We start from the raw sequence: 27,572 nt of genomic DNA, 5'->3' as shown, positions 1-27,572 counted from the left end.
TGCATGAATAGGTCCTGAGCATGTGTGTGTATTTCAGGCCTGTGTGTAGTGATTACTAACAAACAGAGTGTAGATTGTAATTTCCCTACTGGGGATCAATAAACAATATAAATTAAAAAACTAGAAAATTTCGCAGAAATTTTAACAGTGTGCCTACGACTTGGTGCACATCCTAATAGCAATAAAACTTAATAAAAAGTAGCCTAATAAAAGTGTTAACCCTTCAGAGATAGAACTTATAAAACCTATTTAAGACCTTTCTGTTTACCAGAAACAGCTATGAAGTAGCTAGCGCTAATCCAACCAGCGTCCATTTAAAAAAATAGCACTTTTAGCTTCAAATGTAAAACGGTAAAGTATGTGTTTATTTCAACCAACAGTGTCATGGTTGGAAAAGTGTACAGAAAACCCAAACTGTCTTTTCATAGTTTTATTTGGTTTCTGTTGAGTCTGAATGAAGTGTGTTTTTCAATGCTAAAATGACAATATAATTACATGGAGTCTGGTGGGTTTAGCGATGCGAGCCGTAGCAAAATATATATAAATAAAATACCCCAGTTTTGCTAAAATTTGAAATACATACAGTATTGTTTTAATGGTTAAGTGTTAAGTGTCTTATCCCTTCAGAGATAGATAACATATTTAAGACCTTTCTGTTTCCCAAGAACAGCTACGACGTAGCTAACTAGCACTAAACAAACTACGTACTCCAAAATGGCACCAAGGCTGAATTTTGGGAAAGAGACTTCAGATACAGTATTAGGGGACCACTAGGGCCTATATTAAAGAGACTTCAGATACAGTATTAGGGGACCACTAGGGCCTATACTAAAGAGACTTCAGATACAGTATTAGGGGACCACTGGTCTATATAAAAGAGACTTCAGATACAGTATTAGGGGACTATGAAGGTCTATTTTTGACACACAAATATACTTGCCTGTCAGATCCTCAGACCCTGGAATGCTGAGTTCACTTAACAACTGCCTTGGTGAAGTTAAAAAATGGATGTCAAATAGTTTCAGATTTTCAGACAAAACAGAAATCCTCGTCATCGGGACTCAGCAAATGGCAAAGCAAATACTGCCATCTGTCGGGTTGCTAATAAATCCCATTAAGCCTGTGGCAAAGAACCTTGGTGTTTGGTTTGATAGTAATTTAAATTTTGAGCAGCACATCACAAAACTTGTTCAATCATGTTTTTATCAACTCAGAAATATAGCTAAAATTCGATCTATGTTAACTTTTAAAGACACCGAGACCATTTTACACGCCTTCATCTCATCTCGCCTGGATTATTGCAACAGCCTTTTCACCTGTTTAACTCCAAAATCTATTGATCGACTCCAGACTGTCCAGAACTCAGCTGCCAGGCTTCTAACCAGAACAAAGAAATATGACCACATTACTCCTGTTTTAGCTTCATTACACTGGCTCCCAGTATGTTTTAGAATGGACTTTAAAATTCTATTGATCACTTTTAAAGCTCTTCATGGCCTCTCGCCTTGTTATATTTCTGACCTTTAAGTCCCATATACACCAGCACGCACCTTGAGATCCTCGGGGATCCTCTGCTATCTGTTCCAGAGTCTCGAATGAACACTAAAGGGGACAGAGTGTTTGTTGTCAGGGCCCCGAGGCTCTGGAACAGCCTGCCCGAGGACATCAGGTCAGCTGAGTCAGTGAACTCTTTTAAGTCGCTTCTTAAAACATACTTTTATAGGAGAGCCTTTCCCGATCTCCAAATTTTGTATTTAAATGTATTTCAGTCTTTCAATGTTTTATGCTTTTGTATTTTTGTGTTTTTGTATTATTGTCTCTTGTCTTGTCACTTGTGAAAGCACTTTGTAACTTGTTTTTGAAAAGTGATCTACAAATAAAGATTATTATTATTATTATTATTTAAAAAAAGACTTCAAATACAGTATCATGCATCCACTAAGGTCTATATAAAAGAGACTTCAGGTACAGTATTAGGAGACCACTAAGGTCTATATAAAAGATACTTTAGATACAGTATTAGGGGTCCACCAAGGGTTTTGTAAAAGAGACTTCAGATACAGTATAAGGGGACCACTAAGGTCTATATAAAAGAGACTTCAGATACAGTATTAGGGGACCACTAAGGTCTATATAAAAGAGACTTCAGATACAGTATAAGGGGACCACTAAGGTCTATATAAAAGAGACTTCAGATACAGTATTAGGGGACCACTAAGGTCTATATAAAAGAGACTTCAGATACAGTATTAGGGGACCACTAAGGTCTATATAAAAGAGACTTCAGATACAGTATTAGGGGTCCACTAAGAGAATTCCATTCCTTTTTGAATGGGCAAACAAGTCTGACACCTTGAATATCTTTGAGAAAAGACTATCCCACGGTATGCACTGTTATTCTTATTTGAACTGTTGGCTGAAGATCGCAAAGAAACAGGCAATGGATGCCTGAATTAATCCATCATGCAGGCTTCAATAGAAATGAATGGGAGACTGAGCGAATGGTAGTAGGACTGAAGTGTGATTTGACCAGATATTTAAACTTAATGACTTGTTTTTTCAAATTGTTGAAGTCACATTTTAACACAAGTTTACATGCCTGACATGTTGAGCGTGACATTTGTCTTCTACATCATTAGAATCCACCATTGGGGATCAGTATTATACTGGGTATTATACTGGGCTTCATTCCAGTTGTCAAGCTCTCTTTACACTCACCCTTGGATAAACATTTTAAGACGCAAAATTCTCAACCAGGAGAATATAATTTTAGTGTGTTCTAATAATCTAGAACAAGATCCAGATCAATTTTAAAGGTCTCAGGCGTGACTGCATTGCATGTCACTAAGCCAGTGTATGTGAGGGGAGCGTGACACCTAAACCACGGTGTACCCCTCCTGATTCTGTGAACCCGTGTCTTGTCTTCCAGTCGAAATAGATGTTTGTCACTTTTCTTTTGACGTTTTCAACACTACGTAACACAAACTAATTTATGGTCAATAAACCTCATTTATAGGAAAATATACCTAATGTTTGAGTTAGAAAAGCAGAAATTAGGAACTATTTAGACTAAAATTGAAGTAATGTATGTTGATGGATAATCACAGACTGGAATATGTCAAATTTTACTCAATACTATTTCAAAACCACTTTTTTTTTTAAATGCTATAAAATTGAATAAGACACCCCCAAATTAATGAAAGTAGAGATTTGTACTTGCCAAAGAGCGTTGTGTGGAATCAATCATGTTATTTTGGGTAATTACAATTGGGTTTTTATAGGATACAGTATATATAATGTTAAAAAGAACATTGATATAGGAAAACTGGTCAATTTGACCCAAGGACAACATGAGGGTTAAGGCAGAGGTTCTGACCCAGAACACAGAGAAACATACATGGACACAGAGTAACAATTCAAAAACCTTTTAATGTAACTTCTGTACTTATAGCAGCCAAGGACAGAAAACACAAGGTAGGCTGACTCCGAGCTGGATAGGGGCCGAGGAGGGCAGGCAGTGCTGGATCCAAACTTTCTTTCTGGAATCCAAGAGGGAAGGTAGGAAGGCTTGAGCGTGATGAGCCACGGTAACAGGTCTGGAAGTGTAGGTCTGGACAGGGAAAACAGGACGTTAACAAACACACCAGGAATATAACACTAAGACTAAAATGGCACAAAGTTCAAGTGGAAGCCAAGTTACCACACTGGTAGGTGCAACGATCTGGCTCCGGTGGTGAGTTTGGCTTCGTTGAGCAGGGCTTCCCGGGCGTCGCTCCAAACTTTACTTTAGGTTCTCCTGAACCGAGGGAACAGCCAGTCCCCTCTCCTGAGCAGTAAACAAGGGGGGGGGGGGGTGTTGGTATCCTAGGGCGACCTCGAAAGGTGAGAAGCCAGTGGCGGAGGTGGTCAGGGAGTTGTGGGCGTACTCTATCCACGGCAGATGTTGGTCCAGGAGGACGGACGCTGAGCAGACACACAACGAAGGGATGCTCCTAGGTCCTGGTTGGCTCTCTCAGTCCAACCCATGTATTGAGGATGGCACCCTAGATAGATAGATAAATAGATAGATAGATAGATAGATAGATAGATACTTTATTCATCCCAAATGAAATTTTAGGCATACAGTAGCAAGACAACCATTACACAACAAACACATATATGCACATATATCACACACATACCTAAGAATAAAAATAAAAAATAAAAAATCACTCACAGAAATGCAATGACTGAGGACAGAATTACAGATGCACCCAAAGCAGTACAAAAACTTTCCAGAAACGAGAAGTAAACTGTGGGCCTCTATCAGACACAATGTCCACAGGTATTCCATGGGGACGGAATACATGTTGGACTGGTCTGTATGTCAAAACAAAAAATTTGTCTGGTGATTCCAACACCTAGCAGTTGGTGGTTGTGATCCATTACAGTACGAATTAGCTGGTCACGTTGCCCCAACAAAGCCCCATTAAAACGTTTTAATGTAACTTCTGTACTTACAGATGTTGGGCCCACCTGGCTTGACGTGAGTTGAGTCTTTTGGTGGATTGGATGAATGACAATTTCTTGGAAAGAGGGCACAAGGGTGAAGCTTCTGGTCTGTGGGGGAGCGATGGGAAAGGACGGCTCCCACCCCCCCAGTCAGAAGCATCCACCTCCACAATAAACTGCAGAGCGACATCAATTGAAATTGGTAAAAATTAGAAGTTGGAGAAAAGATTCTGAATTCAATATACTATATCGCAGAATATTGCAATATTTTTTAAAATCGCAATAATATGATATTTTGATGATATCGTATCGGGAGGCGTCTGGTGATTCCAACGCCTAGCAGTTGGTGGTTGTGATCCATTACAGTACGAATTAGCTGGTCACGTTGCCCCAACAAAGCCCCATTAAAACGTTTTAATGTAACTTCTGTACTTACAGCAGCCAAGGACAGAAAACACAAGGTAGGCTGACTCCGAGCTGGATAGGGGCCGAGGAGGGCAGGCAGTGCTGGATCCAAACTTTCTTTCTGGAATCCAAGCGGGAAGGTAGGAAGGCTTGAGCGTGATGAGCCACGGCAACAGGTCTGGAAGTGTAGGTCTGGACAGGGAAAACAGGACGTTAACAAAAGCACCAGGAATATAACACTGAGACTAAAATGGCACAAAGTTCAACTGGAAGCCAAGTTACCACACTGGTAGGTGCAACGATCTGGCTCCGGTGGTGAGTTTGGCTTCGTTGAGCAGGGCTTCCTGGATGTCGCTCCAAACTTTACTTTAGGTTCTCCTGAACCGAGGGAACAGCCAGTCCCCTCTCCTGAGCAGGAAGCACAGGGGGGGGGGGGGTGGTATCCCAGGGCGACCTCGAAAGGTGAAAAGCCAGTGGCGGAGGAGGTCAGGGAGTTGTGGGCGTACTCTATCCACGGCAGATGTTGGTCCAGGAGGACGGACTCTGAGCAGACACACAACGAAGGGATGCTTCTAGGTCCTGGTTGGCTCTCTCAGTCCGACCCATGGTTTAGGGATGGCACCCTAATAGATAGATAGATAGATAGATAGATAGATAGATAGATAGATACTTTATTCATCCCAAAGGAAATTTTAGGCATACAGTAGCAAGACAACCATTACACAACAAACACATATACACACATATATCCCACATACCTAAGAAAAAAAATTAAAAATCACTCACAGAAATGCAATGACTGAGGACAGAATTACAGATGCACCCAAAGCAGTACAAAAAACTTTCCAGAAACGAGATGTAAACTGTGGGCCTCTATCAGAAACAATGTCCACAGGTATTCCATGGGGACGGAAGACATGTTGGACTGGTCTGTATGTCAAAACAATTTTTTATAACCTTCTGAAGAACAGGGCCCACCTGGCTTGACGTGAGTTGAGTCTTTTGGTGGATTGGATGAATGACAATTTCTTGGAAAGAGGGCACAAGGGTGAAGCTTCTGGTCTGTGGGGGAGCGATGGGAAAGGACGGCTCCCACCCCCCCAGTCAGAAGCATCCACCTCCACAATAAACTGCAGAGCGATATCAATTGAAATTGGTAAAAATTAGAAGTTGGAGAAAAGATTCTGAATTCAATATACTATATCGCAGAATATTGCAATATTTTTTAAAATCGCAAGAATATGATATTTTGATGATATCGTATCGGGAGGCGTCTGGTGATTCCCACGCCTAGCATTTGGTGGTTGTGAGCCATTACAGTACGAATTAGCTGGTCACGTTGCCCCAACAAAGCCCCATTAAAACGTTTTAATGTAACTTCTGTACTTACAGCAGCCAAGGACAGAAAACACAAGGTAGGCTGACTCCGAGCTGGATAGGGGCCGAGGAGGGCAGGCAGTGCTGGATCCAAACTTTCTTTCTGGAATCCAAGAGGGAAGGTAGGAAGGCTTGAGCGTGATGAGCCACGGTAACAGGTCTGGAGGCGTAGGTCTGGACAGGGAAAACAGGACGTTAACAAAAGCACCACCTTTTGAGTCAAGACTGTAGTTACCAAGTAGTTAAGCCAAGTTACCTCACTGGTAGGTGCATCGATCTGGCGCCGGGGGTGAGCTTCACCCAGGAATAAATACTGTAGAGTTGGTAAGTGGAATAACCAGCAGCTGTGCAGAGAGGTAGATCGACCGGCCGTACACACATACACACACACAGACACAGTGGGGGAAAAGGGGAGAGACACACACACACAGGAAGACAACAGCTGCCCACATAACACACATAACATAACACATTGGGCTATAACATGTCTGGCACAAAGCCTCAATAAAACTTGATATAATCAAACATTCACCAATGCTCTTTAGTAGCTTTTGGTACATTTTGGAATATAAAATACATTTTTAGGCTTACTTTACATCAAATATAGTGAAAATGGGGTGGTCAAAAATATTAGCCACCATGTGAATTTTTGCTTTCAAAACAAAGCTAATTGACCAATCAGCTTTAAAACAACACCTGTGCAGTCAATTGGCTTCCTAACAACACCTGGGCATTTAATCAGGGTAAAAGGATTCCAATGCATAGTGCACTTAAACACATCATTGAGAGGCGACTGAAAACTAGTACTACAACTACATATACTCACCATGCCAAAGACAAAGGAAATCAGTCTTAAGGTCAGAAAGAAGAGAGTGGAGGCTGATGATAAGGGGGAAGGCTATACTGCCATTTCCAAATGCTTGGAAATGGCAGTATAGCCTTCCCCCTTATAGCCATTCCTGTACGTTGCAAGTACAAGGAGACAAATTCTGTAAGAAACAAACCTGGGCGTGGTCGTAAGCACACGCAAGAACTCTGGAGAGGAAAATAGTCCGAGATGTCAGCAAGATGATTGTTGCTGACCTAGCCTCTTCGGAGTTGATGTTTTAAGGAACACAGATGTGAGGGCTCTTCATCATGGTGGGATTCAGGGCCATCGTCCCAGAAGAACCCCCTTTTCTCAAAAAGCGGCACATCAAGCCAACTGAGGTTTGCAGTGCCCTTTAAAAGGAAAAATATTTTGAAGTCTGCGCTTGGGCTGAGAACTAAACGGGAATGGTTGGAAAGGGATTTTGCTCGATTGGCGAAGAAAGGGAGGGCCTTCAACCATAAAACAGGGTTTCCCCATTAAACTGGGGGGGACTCATGCTTGGGCTTTTTTGCAGCCTGGGACCAGGGAGCCTTGTTCGGGCTGGCATCACGGAAAAAGGGAAAAATTACTTAAAATTCTGAGGGACAATTCAAAATCGTATCTATCCTTGATTGTGCTGGGTCTTCCAAAAAAAATCACCCGGAAACCCAAAAAAATTTGTTCCCAACATTCCCCTAAATGATCCCAAAACCAAAGGTCCGGGAGGGGCCTCACGACCCCAAACCCTCAATCTTATTGAAATCTGGGGGGGGCCAAAGGGAATGTCCATTCGAAACCCCTAAAAGGGGGAAGTTAACTGCCATTTCCAATTTGGAAAGGGCATATCCCTTTCCCCCCCCTTTGCCATTCCTTACTTCCCAGTAAAGGAAAATTTCTGAAAGAAAAAAACCTGGGCGGGGTCGTACCACCGCAAAAACTCTGGGGGGAAAAATTCCCCGGAATTTCACAAAAAGCCGCGGACATCTCCACGATACTTTGCTGCCTGGCCTCTTCCGAGTTGATTTTCAAGGAACACAGACGGGGCTCTCATCGTGGGGGGCTTCAGGGCCATGGGCCCAAAAACCCCTTTCCCTAAAAGACGGCCACCCCACCCCACGAGGTTTGCCAGGAACATTTAAAAGGTAAAAGTTTTTTGGAGTCTGCGTTGGTCTGATGAGACTAAACTGGAACTATTGGGCACATGGATGTTGCTCTTTTTGGAAAAGAAGGGAGAGGCCTTCACCAAAACATCACTTTTCCCTATTAAAATGGGGGGGGGGGCATCATGCTCGGCGCTGTTTTGCAGCCTCAACAAGGAGCCTTTTTTTGGGAGCATGGCATCACGGAAAAAAAAATTATGTTGAAATTTTGAGGGATAATTCCAATCTGTATCTACTTCAGGTCGTCGCTGGGTCTTCCCAACAAGACAATCCCCAAAGTATACCAAAAGGGCCCCAACATTCCTAAATGATCCCAAAACCCAAAGGTCCTGGAGGGGCCCACACGACCCAGCCCCAAACCCTTTTGAGAATCTGTGCGGGGCTAAAAGGGGTGCCTGTCGAAACCACGAAATTTAGACCAGCGGGGAACATTTTCCCAATAGAAAAGGGGCCCAAAAATCCTTCGGACCGACCTCCAGTAAAAACTACCTAAGACTTGTTGTCAGTTATGGCTCAAAAGGGTACTTTATAAATTTTTGCCCCCGGCCATTATTAAAATATATTATGACCTGGGCTAAAAATTTTGGATCTTAAGAAATCAAAGATTTGTAAAATTTTCAAAAGGGGGGGCAACTTTTGTATTAAATTAAAGCATCTAGGGTTTTTCGGGTGGTTGGGGGATTTTTGTGGTGGTTGCAAATTTTTTAATAAAATTTTTAAACTTTTTTTTACTTCTTTGTCAACCCTCTTTCTTTTTTTGGGCCCTTTTTTTCTGATTGCTCTCCTTTTCTCTTAATGCTAATAACTTATTTCTACGCTTCGGGCTTGGGCCTTTCGGGGTTGCCCGCAAAAACTCAGAGATTTTCGCCACTTCAAACCTTTTTCCTCCGTCCTCTTTACCTTCAGTCTTTGCTTCCTATTTCCCTCTCCCCCAAAATTCTTGCTGCTTTTTGTCCCCAACCAGCTTCGCCTTCGTCAAGCATCTTCTTTTTCTCCCATTTTCTGTAAATTAAGGGGACCTGTAAAAAACAAAATAAAATTAAGTGGGGTCCTTGTACATCAACCCCTCCTAAAAAAATATCAACAATTTTTTTAAATTGCAAGTTTTAAAAAAGGCTTTTGGGGCCTGGCAACTTGTGAATAAACTATCTTGTTTAAACTGAGTTTAAAATTTTTAACTCATTGTTTAATGCCAAAAATTTTGCTAACCTGGCTCTCTCCAAAACTAAAAACACACAGAGCACCCCTCTAATGACACAATTACCTTAACTTTTAAATTAATTTAAAAATCACCAGTACTTTCTTACCGTGACCGGGGGTTCCGCCATCAAAGGGTTGCTGGGATTTCTCTAGCCATCGTCTATTTTGGGGTTGAGCCACCAAATGTAAATCCTTAAAAGCGCCCAAAAGTTTTCCTCTCCTCCTCCGGTTCTTTTTCTTCCTCTTCAAGCTCTTCTTCTTTTTTTTACTCTTTCTTTTTGCCCTTTTTGTCTTGCCCCCAAAGTTCCCTTTTCACTCAATATGGATAAAAGCTTTACCCGGGCTCGTCGCTTCATAAGATAGATTGAGGACGGGCTGCCACCACTTTGCCTCCGACTAAAGTGTAAAAGGGGTTTTATCTCTAAAAGGACACAGACTTTGTTGTTGCTGCCTGTTTCGTGGTAGAAGGCTGCGTCTCTTCAGAAAGAGAAAGCCTCCCATTTTCCCCCGGTTTTCCCTTTCATGGGGTAGGGGGGTTGGGTGCCGCGCAAAACAGATTCACTTTTTTTGTTTTTTGCTGCCTGGGGTAACCCCCTCGTTTTCTTCAGAAGAAAAAAGGGGCTCTCCCCTTTCTTCTTGCTGCCCGCCTTGGAAAAAAGGCTCATCTCTTCAAAGGAAGACAAGACTCTCCCCCCCCCGCCTGAACCGCATTGGAGCGAAGGCTCGACTTTCAAAAGAAAAAGGGCTCTCACCCTTTTTCTTTTTTGCTCCCCCTCGTGGTAAGCCGTCGTCTTCATAAATAAGTTTAAGGGGACGGGCTCCCCATTTGCCTCCTACTCAAGGGGGTAAAAAGGTCGTTTCTATGAGGACACAGGATTTTGGGTTGCTCCCTCCTGTGGTAAAACGGTTTTTTAAAAATTTTAAGACAAATGCTCTCACTCCCCCATCTTTTTTCCCCCCTTGGAGTACAGCCTTGACTCATCAAAAGAAAATCTCACACCCCTTTATATCGGTGCCTGGGGGTAGACCTTTTTTGTTGCACAAAAAAAAAGGGGCCCTCACCCTTTTGCCTGTGCTCCTTCACTGGTAGAAGGGTTGGTGCCAACGAAGAAAAAAGAGGTCACACCCTTCGTTCTTGCGTCCGGTGGGAGGGGGGGTTCTCTGCACAAGAAAAAGGGCCCCTCCCCCCAATCCGGGGCCCCTTCTGGTGGCAAAAGGGGTTGGGTGCCCCCTAAAAGGGCCCCACCCCTTTGTCCGTGCTCCCTCAGATGGGGGGGGGGGTTTTGGGTCTTCGGGAGAAAAAGGCTCTCCCCCTTTTTTTTGGGACTTTTTCAAAAAGAGTACCTACCTCCTAAAGGCCGAGGTTTTTGAAAATGATTTGGGTCCAAATTGGATCAAGTTTTTCTTGATATCGTTTTTATCTGAGTTTGAACGCAATACAAACCCCCAAACACACCAGCATTTTTCACTGTAATCAATTATTTTTTAAAGCACACCTAACTTTTTCCTTAAAAAACCGTCAAACTAAATTTAAAAAACGCAATTGTATCGGGTCACACAACTTATTCACGTGCTGAAACAAAAAGGCAACGTCTCTTATAAATCATAAGACTACATTAATTTATTTTAAAAATAAATCACAGGTATTAATGTATGTGACCCAACTTGTAGCCCAATTAAAAAAACCCATGCAATTTGACTAAATGGGAAAAAATGAAAAAATTTTTTAAAATTGTCTTGTGTCTTAAAAATAAAAAAAAAAACCCAAACCTTTAAAACACAAATTTTTTTGAATTTTAAAAAGCAAAAAAATTTAAGTTTTTTCCTTAAATACGGGGCAAATTAATCACACTTATTTTTTTCCCCCTAGAGGAGTATATTTTTTGGCTTTGGGAAATTTAAAAAAACCCCCCATCATCACATAGCCTCCCCCACCATAGAATGGCAGGGGAACTTTCCATAAATCTCTCTCAAACAATCAAAACCCGCTATTAGGCTAAATGAAAAAAAACCGCCAAACTCTAGGGAATTTAGTTTTATGGGAAAATTTTTAATTTCCAACGGCCAAGGGAAATTTTTTTAGGGGCATGTATCCCCGATCCCCAAAAAACGGGCCCTTTTAAAAATAACTGTCCTGCCCTATGGGAATTTTAACATAGGGGGGTGATACTATCCCCAGTTTTTAAGTAAAAACTTAATTTATTCCACCCAAATTTTTCATTCACAAAGAAAAAGGGGGCCCTTTAAAAGGGTTGGGTTTTTCATAATTAGGTTAACAATTTTCCCAAAAAAATATTCTTTATTCCCTGTTTGGGGCAACTTTAGCAGGCTTCTAAAGTTACACCCGATACGTACTTTATCCTTAAAGTCAAAAGCTGCAATGTAACCCGGCCGTGGGACTGGGGCAAACGGCCCCGAACCTTTTTTTCTTTTTTTCCCTCTCTTTGTCTCGTTTTCCCCCACCCCCCCCCTCCCCCCCTTGTGGTGTCGTTTTAAATTTAAAATAAAAAATGGATTCGCCGCTTATAAAACCTTTAACACTTTCTATCACACAACTATGACACGGGTACATGGCTGATATATTTCCTGGCAACCGAAATTTTGGACCCTCAAAACGTCCCCTTTTTAGCTTGATTGGGGTAGGGATATTAGATAAAAACTTTTTTGAAAAAAAACACACAAATATTGTCTTTTTCATTACTTATATTAATATTTTGTTTTAGAGGGCCAGTCCGTCTCTGGGGGAATTAAATTTTACAATATTTTTAATACAAAAAAAAAATATAAAACACATTAAAAACATGTTTTTTACATACTCAATACCCTTCAGTAACACGCAAGAATTTCTGTTTTTACACTCTGAAGTTGGAATATATGTATTTTTAAAAAGGTTTTTTTATTTACGTGAAATAATGTACTTGTTTTCCCCCCCCGATGAGGCCACTAACGAAAATTGAGTAAACAGTTTTTGCTCAACTGTAACGGCACTTACCTCTCCAAAAAATTTTGTAGAAGGAAATCTTTCCCCGAGCTTGACAACCTGGTCTTTGTTATTTTTGGTTTTTTAAAAAAAACATTCAGTCTACGTCTAAATCTTTTTACGTTTACGCATTACGTGTTCTGAATGGACCTCCAGTGTAACACCAATTTAAAAATAGGTTTGCCTCTCGTAACCAAACCACGCCGCATTCAAAGCTGACCTCCCCTTGGGTCGACCGAGCTTATAGTGCGTGGGGACAACATTTTTGTAAGCTGAATGAATACTTTTTTTTTAACACTCACGTTATATTTTTTCCCAACCCCGACCCAATTTTTTTTATTCCTTTTGTTTAAATACTGGTTGATTTTTTGATGGGTTTGGGGAAACTAGCTAGCTAATGGGATCACTCGCTAGCTTGCTGTTAAATAGCTCTAACTGCTCATTGACCCTTGACAGTAACGTTAGCTTCCGTTAAAGTTACCCCCGAGTCTTTAAAAAATTTTTGATTTGTTGTGTCCCCTACGTTTTAAATTTTTAAATTTCCCGGGGTTTCTTAAAGGTCTGCTAATTTTTGTCATTCTTGGTCAATCCCCCGTCCTCGGCCTACGAACGTTACTCAGCCTTTTAAAATTTACTTGTATTTTTACTACTAAACCACGTTACAAAATATTTTAAAAAATTTTTACAGGGTTAATTTAAATTTTAAAATAAAAAATAATTATTTCACACAACCCTTCCAAAAGTGCAAAAAACCCAATTGCGGTTAAAAAATACTTAAAAGTTTTTCTTAAAGAAAAAAAAAAAAAAAAATTTTAAATTTTTTTCACACTGATAGCCAAAATTTTTATTTTAAGTTTAAAAAGTTTTTGAAGAGATTTTTTTGTTTGGTATGCTTTTTTGATTTTTTCTTCTTCTTCTTAATAGAAACACCTCCATTAAAACATTCATAAATTGCTAGGGGCCCAGGACTTTTTCTCCTCCCTCTCTCTCCAAACGGGGATTTGCCCTCAAGCGTAAAAACTGTAAATTTAAAAAAAGGTCCCCCTTTTTTAAAATCCCTAATTAAACGCCGCGCCAAGTCCCTTATAGTTTCTTAATTCTCTCTGGCTGAAAAATCACTTAAATAAAATTTTGTTGCGTAACCAAAAATAAACTTTTTTCATAAATAAACCTAATTCCCTTTTCGTTTGATACCCCTTGCCCTTGTGTGCATTGAATGTAAAAAAATTTTTTTTGGACTTTTTGGGGCAAAGTTTTTACCCATTATGAAAATCATAAAAACCCCGAAATGGGTTTAAAATTTCAAATTCCCAACTTTTGAGTTCTTTCCCCACCTCGTTTTCTTCACTGAAAAACGGGTTAAGAATTCCCCTGCTCTGATCACTGACCTTTTTGTAACCAACCTGTTTCATTTAAACCCAATTTTAATTTTAAAATAATGAAATCTAATTTGTCTGTTTCTGGGGGTTTTAAAGATTTTCATATCTAAAGTTAAGATTTCCCCCATTGCCGTAACCCGGCCCCCTGCACCCCCAACGGCCCGTCTGTGGGACCCCAAAACCCCCTTTTCTATCTGGAAAAAGTGGTTTCCCCTAAAATCCCAGGACTCCCCCAAAAGCGCCCTGCCTGCGGGGAACTTTCCATAGAGGGTCCTCACCCTCACCACTGTGCCGAAACATTTTCCCTTTTATGCCCACCCTTCCCGGGTTTTGTTTTAATTTTTTTACTAAATATGTTTTATTATATTTTATCCCCGTTTGGTGTCTTCTTTTGTGGATTTTAAAAAATTTTTTTCATGTTTATTTTTTTTATGCGTTTTTTTTTCATCTTTTTGCATTTCTTTAGTAACAATGGTTTAAGTTTTTTGTTTAATACCCCTTTAAAACCCAAAAAATATTGTTCTACTTTTTTACCATTCTACTCCATTTTTTTGTTTTTTTTTGTCTTTAATTTAGCCTTTTTGCCTGTGACCCGAAAACTGGTTTTCTTAAAACCTTAAGAACATTTTTCTTTTTGGAAAACAAACGATTCCACATGCGCCGCACTCCCATACATTCGTAGCTCACTGTCTTCATCGTTTTTACGGGGAACCTGGAATTTCACTTCTGCATGCCCACTCAAAAAGGACACCTCATTTCCCTACCTGTTATGTGTTTTTTTAATTTGAATAAATAATTTTTTTCCGTTCCCCGTTTTTTCGTTTTCCCATGTAAATTACCAAAAATTATTTTTTTTAAAAAAAATTTAAAACCTATTTAAAAATAAAAAAAAATGAAACCCTTCCTTCTCTCCTCCCAAACCTATCCCTACAACCAACCTTTTTAATTAAATAATTATTCAACTTTTAGTGTATTGTATATTATTCTTTTTTACCCTGTTTTATTTTCATCATGACCATTTTTAATTCATCTTTACTGTTTTAATGTAAAGCATTTGGAATTGTCTTGTTGCTGAAAGGTGCTGTAGAAATAAAGTTGACTTGCCTTACAACCTCAGCCTGTCAGTCAATCTCCAGGGCATAGAAACACACACACACACAGCCACACAGCCACACAGCCACAGCAGATGTTTACCAACTTGGCAAAGGCCCCCCAGGTTTACTGCATGCCAGCATATTTCATGTCTACTCTATCACCAAAGGTGGGTCCCACATTTCTACCTTATCTTGGAGTTTAATTATTTTAATTAATATTGTTATGCATATTGCTAAATTAAGTTTTTTTTTTGAAGAACAGGCAAGTACAAAACAAGGCATTTCATTTGAAACTTTTGGTTTCATGGTGGTAATATATTGAAGCGGCCATGTTCATTGGGCTGTGTGCACTGCTCCTGATGATAAACTGGAGGTGACAGTGTACATACACAAAACGCAGTGTAGGAGGTTGTGGTTGTGGTCTAGGAGGAGGAGGGAGTAGCCCCCCCCAACATGTTATGTCTTGTCCATGCTCACATACATACAAGGTGGTGTACAAGTAATCTTTACCTGCATTACCTTATTAAATAGAATAGAATGCTTTTATTGTCATATTATTATCAGTGCAGTACCTGGACAACAAGATTAAAGCAACCCCTTTACAGAGTCAACACAAAATATAAAAATATAAACTGTAAAGTATAGGTAGTGCAGAAAAAAAAAGAGAGGGGGGGGACTTGGTGCACAGTCCTGAGAGCATCTATATACACATATAAAATAGTTTTGTATACACGTTATGCAAAAATATAGTTTGGTGTATAAAAAGTCCTGAGTATCAAATATAACATTACATTATGGGCTGTGAAGTGAAGTCAGTGCATGTGTGAGTTGTTATGGCTTTTGGAAAGAAAGTTAGATGTTATCCAAAAATGGTCTTATAACATCTATATACATATGCGACCCTTAATCTAATTTATCATTTTGAGCTGCTGGTACAAACCTCACCTGTCAGTTTGTTCATGAGTTCTTCATAATTAAATATTTAACGCTAGTGTTAACAGATGTGATGGGTCTCAGATCAATCCCCACGCTATGTCTCAATGCCCCTTTTGTAAAATAGCATCCTTAGGTCATAATGGTGCTTTATTATTATTATTATTTATTGATTGTGAATTACATGTCAATATATACTTTTTATGTTTTAATATTATTATGGGCTACCGTGCAATAACTTTTATTATGATTTTAGGACTTTATCTTTGACTGTAGAAGTGATGACAGGACAACCTATAACTAGCTGTTTGTGGAGCTGTCCCTGGTCCTGAAATATACTAGACCTTATGTCCTCTAATTCAGGGGTCTTCAACGTTTTTTAGGCCAAGGACCCCTAACTGAGAGAGACGGAGCAGGACCCCCCACTACATATATTGTATAAAGTTTGTTATTGAGTTGCATATTAAATAAGGCCTACAATAATGTATAGGGCGGCCTAAAGCCTTTATCCATACCTTTTTAGTGCATACAATACTAAGCTATAAAAATAAAATTATTGACATATTGATATATTTACACATCATGTCTGAATGTTAAACATACATGTGACACAGTAATTTCTTAAGCTTAACTGTATCTGTGGATGACTACCTTAGTGGCCACCTTACCTAGGCCAATAAGCCTGTCATCAATGATGAATGTAGGTGAGAAAAGTCACAAATAGGCCGTATTTATCTTTGCTAATTATATGTTGGACTCATGTTCATGTATTTATATTTTGTTTTTGTTTTTCTACAAAAAGATTAAACAATAACTTGGGGGGCCCCCTGCAGTAACTCTGAGGATCCCCTAAGGTTGAATATCTCTACTCTAATTGATGGAAGGATCTTGGAAATTTACAAGTGTAACAATGTAATAACTTACCTAAATAACAGGGTTAAACACAAGCAAATGATTCCTATTTTGTTGATCCATGTAGGGGAATCCTTTTGAATTTGTTGCCTTTCCCGGGTTCTAGACGAGTGAAGCCATCGAACCGCAAATGGACCTGGATGGTGTTTTTTGGGTATTTAGCAGCCTTTTTCTTTTAATATCACTTGAATCAATGAGTATAAAGAGAGACTATGTTAGACAAAAAAAAGGGCTCGTCCGGGACTTGAACCCGGGACCTCTCGCACCCTAAGCGAGAATCATGCCCCTAGACCAACGAGCCTTGTTTTGGCGCCTGATTCGGTAACTCGTCTAATGGAGAATGGTTAACTCTGTCCACGGCGTACTTCAGTTGGCTGGTTACTTTAAACCACTTTTAACCAACAGTGCACCATGACAATGTTTGGTGCCGTGTCTTTATGGATCCATGCTACAAATGTGTTTAATCTCTTAAATGTAGAAATACTCTAATGTTTTCTGGAGAGTCACGGAGCCCTGTTTTCAGAACACAATGTCTAAAAATAACAATACACCATCGCGACAGCAATGCAATATCAGGGTTTGGGTTAGTAGTTTTTTATGAATGAAGTAACTACAAAGTAATAGCCTATAAAATAACATATACTTATTTAATAGTGACGCAGACGCAGGTTTACTAAAGTGATTTCACCTATGAATAAGCCACCAAATTAAACGTCAAAATTGAGGGGCTACCTCTAGCTCATCCAGTAGGCACCCCCATGTAGCCAGAGTCATGCAGCGGCTCGGGTTCGAATCCGACCTGCGGCACTTTGCTGCGTGTGTTTCCCCATCTCTCCCCCTCTTTCTCGTACATCCACTGTAACTAATAAAGCGAAAAGTCCCCAAAAAATAATCTGAAATAGAAAAAAAAAACACGTCAAAATTGCAAAAGTTGCTGTCCATGGTTCTGAAACCTGTGTCACTTCCTGCACCCAACGCTAGGATCCATATGGGACACTTGTTGATGGACAACTAGGCTATATACACACAGTTAAGAACTAAATAAGCACAGGGACACAACAACATGCCAAAGTTATACTTATGTCATTTAAAAACACAAATGCTAGCCAAAATGCAATGGTCACAGTCATTTGACTTATATTAAATGTTTGCCCTATGGAATCAGTTTGTCCCGTAACAACGTGGGGGATCAACCGGAGGTCATTGATGGCTTGCCCAGCGTTTCATTTACCACCCACGTCACTGCATATATTACTCAGGGCTCGAATTCAATCATTTAAAAATCACATGGTCACACCGACAAACCCTATAGCCCACCGAAAGACACGACGCTGTCAATGATTAGTGCGGATGTGTTGGCACAGGGCAGGTAGAGGGAGAGAGGGAATAAGCGAGGGAGTGATTTTGAGAGAGAGAGAGAGAGAGAAAGAGAGAGAGAGAGAAGGAGAGAGAGAGAAGGAGGGAGGGAGGGAGGGAGGGAGGGAGAGAGAGGGAGGATGCTGCCAGCGGAAAATGGCTGCTGCAACCTCAAGCCTATCCTGATACACCGAAACGACATCAAGGTGGACAGAGAGCGCGAGAGGAAGAGAGAGAGGAAGAGAGAAAGATTAGGAAAATGAGAGCAGATAGAGAGAGAATGTGAGCGAGCCTGTGAGTGTTTCCTGAAAGGAGGATAAAGAGAGAGAGAGAGAGAGTGAGAGAGAGCGAGAGAGAGAGCGAGAGGAGAGAGGAGAGAGAGAGAGAGGAGACCCTGGGGTGGGCTGCTGCAAGCGGCGGGCAACACCGAGCCATGGAGGGCGAGTAAGTCCTTACATTTTCATTTTTAACATTGCACACATGTATTCAGCCATTCGCCACATCGGGTAGAAAGAACGCCACCGCCATCAATGTTACACCAATCCTGCCTCATGCACTATTATCACAATCGGTCTTCTGCAGTTTAGCAGGCTGTCGGGAATAAAAAATCAAAAAAAAAAAAAAAAAAACACCATTACGTAGTCTTGAATCAACAGCATACACCCCATTTCCGATATCTATCTATGCCAAAATGTGATAAATGTTAAGCCACCTACATGTGGACCTGTGCTTTGACACGACTGGCACACACGCACACACATTACAGAAATACTAATGAAAACATTGGAAACAAGCAACACAAAGCTATGCAACCCTTCGGAACTAAATGCGTTGTTAGCGATTGGTAAAAAACCGTCACGAAATCTGTCAATGTGTAAAATGTATGGAGGTGGGGGGGGGGGGGGGGGGGGAGGCGAAATATGGCGAGTTTGGGACCAGCATCGCGTCATTCAAGATATGGTTACAGTAAAACGAGGGAGGGATGGAGGCGTTGTGATTTTTATCAACGTGTCTCGGGGTTTCATTATGATTTTTTAAAGCCAAACTTTATGAATGAAATGTGATTTTTTTTTTTTTCCTCTCTCGCTCTCCCTCATCCTCACCCCTCCTCTCCTCCTTCCCTGTTCTAATCGGCCCCCCTCCCCCCCCCCCATCTCTCGTTTCCTCTCCATCCTCTCACCCACTCGTTCCTTTTCTTTTTTTTTCCTTTTCTTTTTTGCACACGCGATTGTATTGTATTGTATTGTGTTGTGTTGTGTTTAGGCCTTGTGCATTTTCCGGTAAAATATCCAACGCGCAGCGCGATGTCGGAGCCAGTCTCGCGCTACCCCATTCATAAAAAAAAAAAATAGAACATAATATCGGGGTTCTTTAATGAGTGCGTGCAGCAGGGGCGGAATTGCAACACTTAAAATTCAGCGTGATTTGAGAATGACAAAAAAGACGCGACTGTGCAGGCATTACATGCACGTGTCCAACTGCGGTGCTGAATTATTCAGCCGACTGGCGAGGGAAGAGCTTTTTTTGTTGTTGCTTTTTTCTTTTTTTTGCAAGAATGCCGGGGCCTCTGATGGCGAATGGGTGCGTTCATTGATACATCTATCTGGGAAACACTCATTCTTCCTTCCTCCCTCCCTCCCTCCTCCCATTTGGCCATTTCTCTCCTCCTCAACGCTGGCTTTTCTTTCTTCTATCCATTTGCTCCATACTTTCTTTATAGCCTACACTCAGTCAATCCCAGTTAGGATTCTCATGCTCCTAAGCAGCAGTAGCCTAATGCTTAAATATTTCATGATTTCTCATATTTGTTTAGCCTCACATGCAAATAAAAGTCAGATTAACCTGAGTAAAATTGTGTGATATTTTGAGTTGTCATGTTGCAATGCTTCCAATTCTGTCTTCTTTGGATTTCATCATGTCATCTTAGTTCAACAGAGCTGGAAACAGTTGCCTTAGCACCATATTAGTACAGCATTTTTGTCTTACGGTAGTTGATCTTCTGTCTTTTACCCCCCCCCCCCAACCAAATATGCATGTCAGTGTGTGCATGTGTGCGGGTATTTCTGTGTGTGTGTGTGTCTGTCAGTGTATATCATCACGTTGTTTAACCAGCCTGGGCCTGTGCTTACTCTCTTGGCTTCACTGACAGTGTGCGTGTTCGTGCAGTGGTGATGACGCGTGATGACTCCAGTGGCGGTTGGGTGCCCCTCGGAGGTGGTGGCCTCAGTCATGTGGTCATATGTAAAGGGCGGAGTCATGACAGCAGGGGGCGGAGAGAACACATCATACGTGGAGAACGGCTGCGAGATCGAGCAGTGAGTGTGTGCGTGTGTGTTATGGCTGACTTTGGTGTCACGTTGGTCCTCAACACCACCTAAAAGACTGTAGCAGAGTGCATGATTTGAGCAAAGGAAACGCTCTTGGTTTGACTTCTTCCGTTGCTTTTATTGCCGTTTGTGTCTTCAGCCAGTGTTGGAGTGTGCGGTGCAAAGGGGCTTAGTGTACAACAAGGTGAACCCCATCTTTCATCACTGGAGGGTAGAAGATCGAAAGTTTGGCCTTACGTTCCAGAGTCCTGCCGATGCCATCTCCTTTGAGAAAGGGCTGCAGACTGTCCTAGACAAGCTCGACCGAGGTAGATCTACACCATCAAAACTTTCCTCCGTTGTGTTTGAATTCTATCAGAGATCTATCAGAACCTAAATCTTCTCAATTCATGTTCTCAAGGCTCTGACTCGCCTTCATCCTCCACACCAGAAGAAGCCGACACCGAGGATGATGGACAAGCTGTGAGTATCTGAGCAGTTTGTCGGTTATTTGTGGGTTACTTTTCTCTAAGAAGACGTCATTGACGTTGCCACTGGGCCCCCAATGCAGTTCTTGGTGTTTTTTTGACTTGTGGGATGACATGTAGCGTGTGCCAGTCTCATACAGGAAGCGAGTCGTCGTCCAACAGCAGAAAGGAGATGCTTCCCAAACCCATCACCATAGTAACGAGCGAGTCGTCATCTACCTGCTTCGTGCGGCCGGAGGAGTTTAGTTTCGGATCGAGCCATGCTCTCACCCCTCAGACACCTGCTCAGGTAACACCACGTCCATCATGCTACTTCATAGTGCTAACACGATGCTACAAGGAACACACACGTTGCATTTTTTAGCAATTTCAATTCATGTGTTCTGGTCACACTTGTGACTGTGCTCTAAGGATGACTACTATAAAGCAACGGTTCTTAATGGTGGGGTATGGGAACTTCCTTGAGTCCTTCAGGGTTCCCAGCAAAATGAGGGGTATTTGTTTTGTGATAAACACTTTTTTTTATATTTATTTAACATACAAAACATACTATTCGGACATTAACATACCCCTTCCCCCTTCGTCATCACTGCTCACCCAGACAAAAATCAAGAAAACAAGACACAGTAACTTCAATATTCAAGACCATACTTAAAAATAGTCACAAAATAGACAACATATCATAAACCAAATAAATATGAATAAGCCGTAAGCCCATCATACATGTTTCTCCCCAGCAGAAAGCGTCTTAGAAGCCTTCTAGATAAGCTCAGATACTTTCCCCGTTTTCTAGTATTTAAAACATTTATATGACATCTTTCTCACAAGCCCACTCTTAATTTGAAAGCACCCCTTCATTCTTCCATTCTTTAAAAGAAATCTGTCTGGCCATCATTAAACTAGTCTGGACCCAGCTTCTTATCTGCTTATCCAGCCCTTTTAGGATTGAGCCATCTCCCAGAACAAATAATCTCGGGCTGAATGGAACCTGGGTCCCTGCAATCCAACATAATTTAATAATTTATAATTTATATAAACTGAATGGAATCTGGGTCCCTGTAATCCAACATAGGTTGTCTCGGATTCCAGTCCAAAATTCCTGGACCATATCACAGGACCATAGGACATGATGTAATTGGCAGTCCAATATTTTTAATGTCTTATTACACATTAGAGCAATACAAAAACATGGCTGGTAATTTTGTCTCCATCCTTAAAGGTCCCATATGGTAAAAAAGTGAGATTCCCTTCTATTTTGCTTGTAAAGCATGTCGAGGTGCAATATAAATACTGTAGTCAAAATGCTCAATCCACACAAAAATACACACAGCCTATATTTAGAAACTGTGCCTTTAAATGAGCCGTCATGACTTCTGCACTATATATAGGTAGAAAGTGCGGCTACAGTGCCGTTACAGTCATTCCCTGACTGCAATGGTGGCGCAAAGACTGCAGGAGTTTGGAAACGCTGACCAATCAGAGCAGACTGGGCTTTTTCAGGAAGGGGCCTTAAAGAGACGGGTGCTAAAACGGAGCGTTTTAGACAGGTATATTCAGACAGACAGTATTAGAAAAGAATGTTTTTTATGAACACTAAAGCTTGTAAAATGTTTGAGTACAAACCCAAAATGCTAGTATGAACCTGATAAGTAGCATGGGGTGAGACCTTTAAGTCCACACCTGAAGTCCAGACATTTCTTTATTCTACTTGAAGTAAAATTAGAATTAAAATCCAATCAAAATTAGATCATTTGTGCTCCTGTTTCAGCGATCCTAGCTGAAACCTTGTGTAAGTGCTGCCAGAGCACACTCTATTCCAGCCTCACTCTGTAATCCTATCCCCTCTCCACAGATCCACACCAAGCCGGGACAGCACCAGCTCTCACAAATGACGGCTGTGTTGAATCCGCCGGCGCCCCCGCTTCCACCTCCTGCTCCACCTACTCCTCCTGTGGGTCCCCCGGCCTCATCTCCTCTGTCCCCCACCATTTCGCTCTTGGAAGAGGGAGACCTGCACAGTGTGGACCCTTGCAAAGACCTGTGGGGTTCTCGAGGTTATGAGGATTACCGACGGGCGGGGTCCACTAGGACTATGGTCGGGGGGCTGACCGGGGGTGTGGTTGTCGGTGGCGGAGGGAGTCTGCAGGACAAGTCCGAGCTGTGTGTGGTTCGCTTTGAGAAGGAGCTGGCAGGAGTGGGCACGGCCGGCTGCGAAGTGACTGTGACCCTGGACAGTAAAGCCTCGCAACGTCTGTCCACGTCGTCGCCCACCTGTGTGTCCACGCCCAACGCTGTATCGGGCGTGTCCTCGCCCGCTGGCTCCCCCCAGGAGACATGCAAAGGCTCGCCCTCCCCCTGCTGCATCCACACCTCATTGGCCACGCCCCGGTCGCGGACTCGTAAGAGAGGAGGAGGAGGGGCCAGCAGTGGCGGGGACCCAGGGGCGATCTCCCCCGACGACGACAGCCCGTGTCCTCAGGCTTCGTCGTCGTGCTCGTCCCGCTGCGTGTACTGCCGCTCTGTGTTCAGCGCTTCGGATAACGGGCGGGGCCGCTGCAGAGACGCCCCGGACCCGGCCCTGCACTGCCTGCGCCAGTGGACCTGTGTGTGGTGCGCGGAGAGTCTGCTCTACCACTGCATGTCAGACTCGGAGGGAGAGTTCTGGGAGCCGTGCTCGTGTGAAGACTCGCTGGGGGGGCACCCGCACCCCCTTTGCTGTGCCCGCTGGTTGGCCCTCCTGGCCCTGTCCCTCTTTGTGCCCTGCATGTGCTGCTACGTGCCTTTGCGCGCCTGCCTGCGGTGTGGGGAGAGGTGTGGCTGCTGTGGGGGAAAGCACAAGGCGGTCCGATGAGGCCAGGCTAAGGGGGTTGGGAGGGGTTTCCGTGGACCAAGGAGGTTTGGGGCGTGGAGAGAAGGGAGCACCTGTTGGGGCGCAGGGGGTGGAGCTTAGCAGGTGGAACAGTGCTCTCAAGAGACCCAGACCTCTGAACTGGCCCTCCGAAGCCTTACAGCCTTCCACTGCATTCCACTCTCTCTATTTTCAACCCAAGGCCTTCCTCACTGCTCCTCGCTGGGGGGGTGCGTTGCACTCAGACCAGGCTCTGTGGGAGTCATCTGGAGCCCTAACCCGTGGGGGTTGGCTGATCAAGAATGAGCGGTCAGAGACTTTATCACAGGAAGAGAGTGGCAGAGGCGACGATGATGTGTACACTGTTTCAAATGTTTTTGTTTTTGTTTTTTTTAATTTAGAAAGAAAAACACAAACTAAAGATGTTTATATATATATGATTGTTATAATTTGAATTGGTATATTTTATTAAATGTAAACACATTGACAGAATCCCCCCAATGGCACACACTATCACAAATTCACAACCATGAGCTCTTGGGGAAAAGTATTTTGTTTCATGTTGGCCTGTTTATCAGTCAGATGAACAGATGTCACCCTTTACCTCTAATTTTACCTCAGATGTTACTCAACCCTGGTTAGGGGATGAACGGGGGAGGGAAGAGGGGTACGGAGAGAGGGTCCAGAGGGAGTGCAGTCTTCAATGAGGATAGTATGAGCATCTGAGACCACTAGTGTCGCCTTTCGGTTTTAAAGCAGTCAACCACAGTGGAAAAGAAAGGTTATCAAATGCAAAAGGGACAATTAATGTTAAGGGAAGTTGCAATGACAACCACAAAGACTTAAAAGTCATAATGTGATCCATTATGGTCGTTTGTAACCAAACACAAGCTTATTTTTGTTTTCTTAAAAAAAAAAAAAAAAGGCAATCCAGAATGTGTGTTTAACATTAAACGCCCTCACTTAACACACATCTTTCCATGCATTTTCAACATTAATCTAAGAAAAACATCACATCCCACCACTGTTCTTGTCAAATCAGTCAAGGTGCTTAATACCGAGTATATTCTACCTAACGTACACGACAACCGTACACTCCCAAACCCCAAAGAAAAACAGAGCTGGACCCCGTGCCGACCAATCTGTAAGATGTGTCTAGGTCTTTGGATGAGATGCCACCAAAAAAAAAAAACTACATTAAGTGCAATGAACTAAGTATTGAAAGAGTATTTTTGTACCGGTCGCTAAATCGAGAATGGAATACTGTAGTGCGTTATTGTGTTGCGATATCAAACGGAAATGATAAACGGGAACAGGAAGTTGTTGTTGAGGTGTGCTGCTGACTGTTGACCCTGTGATAAGAAAAGAGACACATTCACTTGAAAAAGACCAACGGCCGTAGGCGGGTCTTTGTTTGGGCACAGTGGCAAATGTGTTTGCTGAATGTTGCTTTAAGTATGAAGTTTAAACATTTTTTTTATTATGTTATTGCTATTTTAAGTCCTGTCCTAACCCGATTCAAACCCGGTTTTTGTAAGTTCATAGCTGAGCATAACGATAAATAACCCCCCCCCCCCCCCCGGGACATTTCTTAAAATGCTTCTGGTGGTGTACTTTGCATTTCCGTGTCTATTTTGCTGGTTGGTGATACATTTTTCTACTTTCAGTGAATAACTGGCCAAGGGTACATTAACAGATTTTGTTAACATGCTGTAATGGTTGGCAACCATCTTAATATCTTGACATAAACATAAAGGTTTGTGTGTGTGTACGTTCCCTAAATTCAAAGAACAAGGGCCTGTTGTTCAGCCTCTTATATATGAGATATTAGACACCAGTTACTCCACAGAAATTTGCCCCTTGAGCAAAATGCGATGCGGCAACAAGATTCCTGAGATCACAATTTGTGGTTGACCAAAAAAAAAAAAACAGGCTTTAATATCCCTGTAACTGTTGTTATTGGTCTCTTCACTGACATGAGGAACCATTCACTGGCCTGGGTTGTTGAAAAGTTGAAAAGAAGTAGATCTTGACTACGCAGTTGGAGTAAAAACAAAACCCAATCTCAAAATAACTCGGGAAATGCATTTAGCATCACCGAATGATGATATCCCAACAGTATAAGAGAATATATGTGTGTGTGTGTGTGTGTGTGTTTGGGGAGGTGGGAGGGGAGGGTCTTGGTCTTTTAAATCCTTTAAAACTAAAGATGGGAACAGTGAATTATGGCAGGATTAACCTTTCAGAAGCTTCACCAGATTATTTCCATTTTAGAACTTTTATCCAAAGTGACTTCTTAAAGTGAGTGAACAGAGACGAGTAGACTGGGGACGGAGTGATAAACACGACCCCTGACCTCTCCGTGATGGGACGGTCTTCCTCACTGCTACAGGCCAGCCTGTTAACAATGTTGGCCCACTTAAAAAAAAAACAAAAAAACATATGGCAGGAAACACAGTCAGTCGGTCACTAGACTGCCGTCCTCTGATCCTAAAAGAACCCTGTTGTCTGTCTCCCCCCCATCTCGTTTCACACACAAACCCCACAAATCTGCAACGCATAGACCTGCACACAGACACACACGTTCCCTCGACGGTGCAGACAAACTGAACCAGTAAAGCCATTGCACACGATTTGCTACTTCTGGCTCAGAAATGGTGTTAAGAGTACAGTACTGACAGGACAGTCATGCGGTCACTATTGCAGACCCCCATTCTTACCCATCTTAATAAATGTGCCTTTTGATTTCATTAATCAATACCTTATGATTTCTAAGTAACTCTGTGTTAAGTACTATTTCCTTTTTTTTGGGGTTATTGATTTTTTTGTTTTGTTGCCAATGTGCATATTTTCAAATGTACGTATTTATTAGTTCCAAAGTAATTACTGAGATATTACCTGTTTATTTATTTATCGAGATATTTATTCTGATTCTTTATTTTTTTGGAGACAGGTTTTTATCTTCCGTGCTGTCTTACTTCTGACTTTGTGCCAATGTGCTGCTTTGAGGTGTTACATATCGTGGGTTTGTATCATTATTAAACCCTCACTCTATATTTTATATCAGTGTCTTACTTCTCTCTCACTTGTCATCACATCGCTGTCCTAAACACTGGGTCATAGTTGTGTTCTCGAATTATTCTACAATGCTATCTAATAAGAAAGTGTTACTCGAACTTTATCCATTAAAAAAAAAAAAAACTCAGACCATCTAACCGCCAATATATATCCCCAAAACAATAGGCCTCCTAGATCATCAGTATAATACAAAGTAAAGCCAAATTAAATGACAGTTTAATAAAAAAGCTTACCAACTCAATGTGTCGTCTTAATGAGGAAGAATTGTGCGGCTTATGCTGCCATAGCACCAAAACTATGACTGTCTTAAAGCTATAGCACTTAACTTTTTGCTATTAATAAACGTCTGTTACATTCAAGAGATACAAAAAAGTATGTAGGCTATCAATTTAACGAGTAAATAAAGATGTGTCTCCAAACTTACCTCAATTATAACTTGTCTCTTGCTAGCTGTACAGCTCTCATCTCTGTTCAGTGTTGTAGTCCCGAAGCACTCCTTGCAGTATCAACACAGGAACTTTCATGCATTTCTTTCACATCTACTGCTGTCAGATTCCCTGTGTTCACTCAGAAGGAATCACTTCACACGGTTAGGCACTTTTAATGACATTTTAAACATGTTTAGAGGCTAAAAACATGTTTAAAACTTGCCCTGTTTAAGCCTGTTGGGTGCTAACGCTAGCACGAGGATAACACGGTGTAGACAGCACCGACT

The 27,572-nt window shown here is 41.8% G+C and overlaps 1 protein-coding gene and 1 non-coding gene across 2 annotated transcripts; one reads left to right on the top strand and one right to left on the bottom strand.

The window, feature by feature from the left end:
• Window positions 1–17,010: 17,010 nt before the first annotated feature.
• Window positions 17,011–17,082, bottom strand: trnap-agg (transfer RNA proline (anticodon AGG)). Its single transcript has one exon. It is a non-coding gene; the product is annotated as a tRNA-Pro (tRNA).
• A 1,189-nt stretch (window positions 17,083–18,271) lies between these two features.
• On the top strand, window positions 18,272–26,837 carry spred3 (sprouty related EVH1 domain containing 3). The gene is made up of 6 exons (XM_032506009.1): window positions 18,272–18,581; window positions 20,287–20,452; window positions 20,604–20,772; window positions 20,865–20,926; window positions 21,062–21,220; window positions 22,784–26,837. Exons 1-6 carry the CDS (start codon window positions 18,571–18,573, stop codon window positions 23,780–23,782), a joined length of 1,566 nt encoding a protein of 521 aa, XP_032361900.1. The 5' UTR covers window positions 18,272–18,570; the 3' UTR covers window positions 23,783–26,837.
• The last annotated feature ends 735 nt before the right edge of the window (window positions 26,838–27,572 follow it).

This window comes from Etheostoma spectabile, chromosome 3 (genome assembly GCF_008692095.1).
Source record: "Etheostoma spectabile isolate EspeVRDwgs_2016 chromosome 3, UIUC_Espe_1.0, whole genome shotgun sequence".
In the NCBI taxonomy this organism is placed as follows: Eukaryota; Metazoa; Chordata; class Actinopteri; order Perciformes; family Percidae; genus Etheostoma; species Etheostoma spectabile.
Note: the sequence above shows the minus strand (reverse complement) of the source record. Positions and strands in the feature narration are given on the sequence as shown.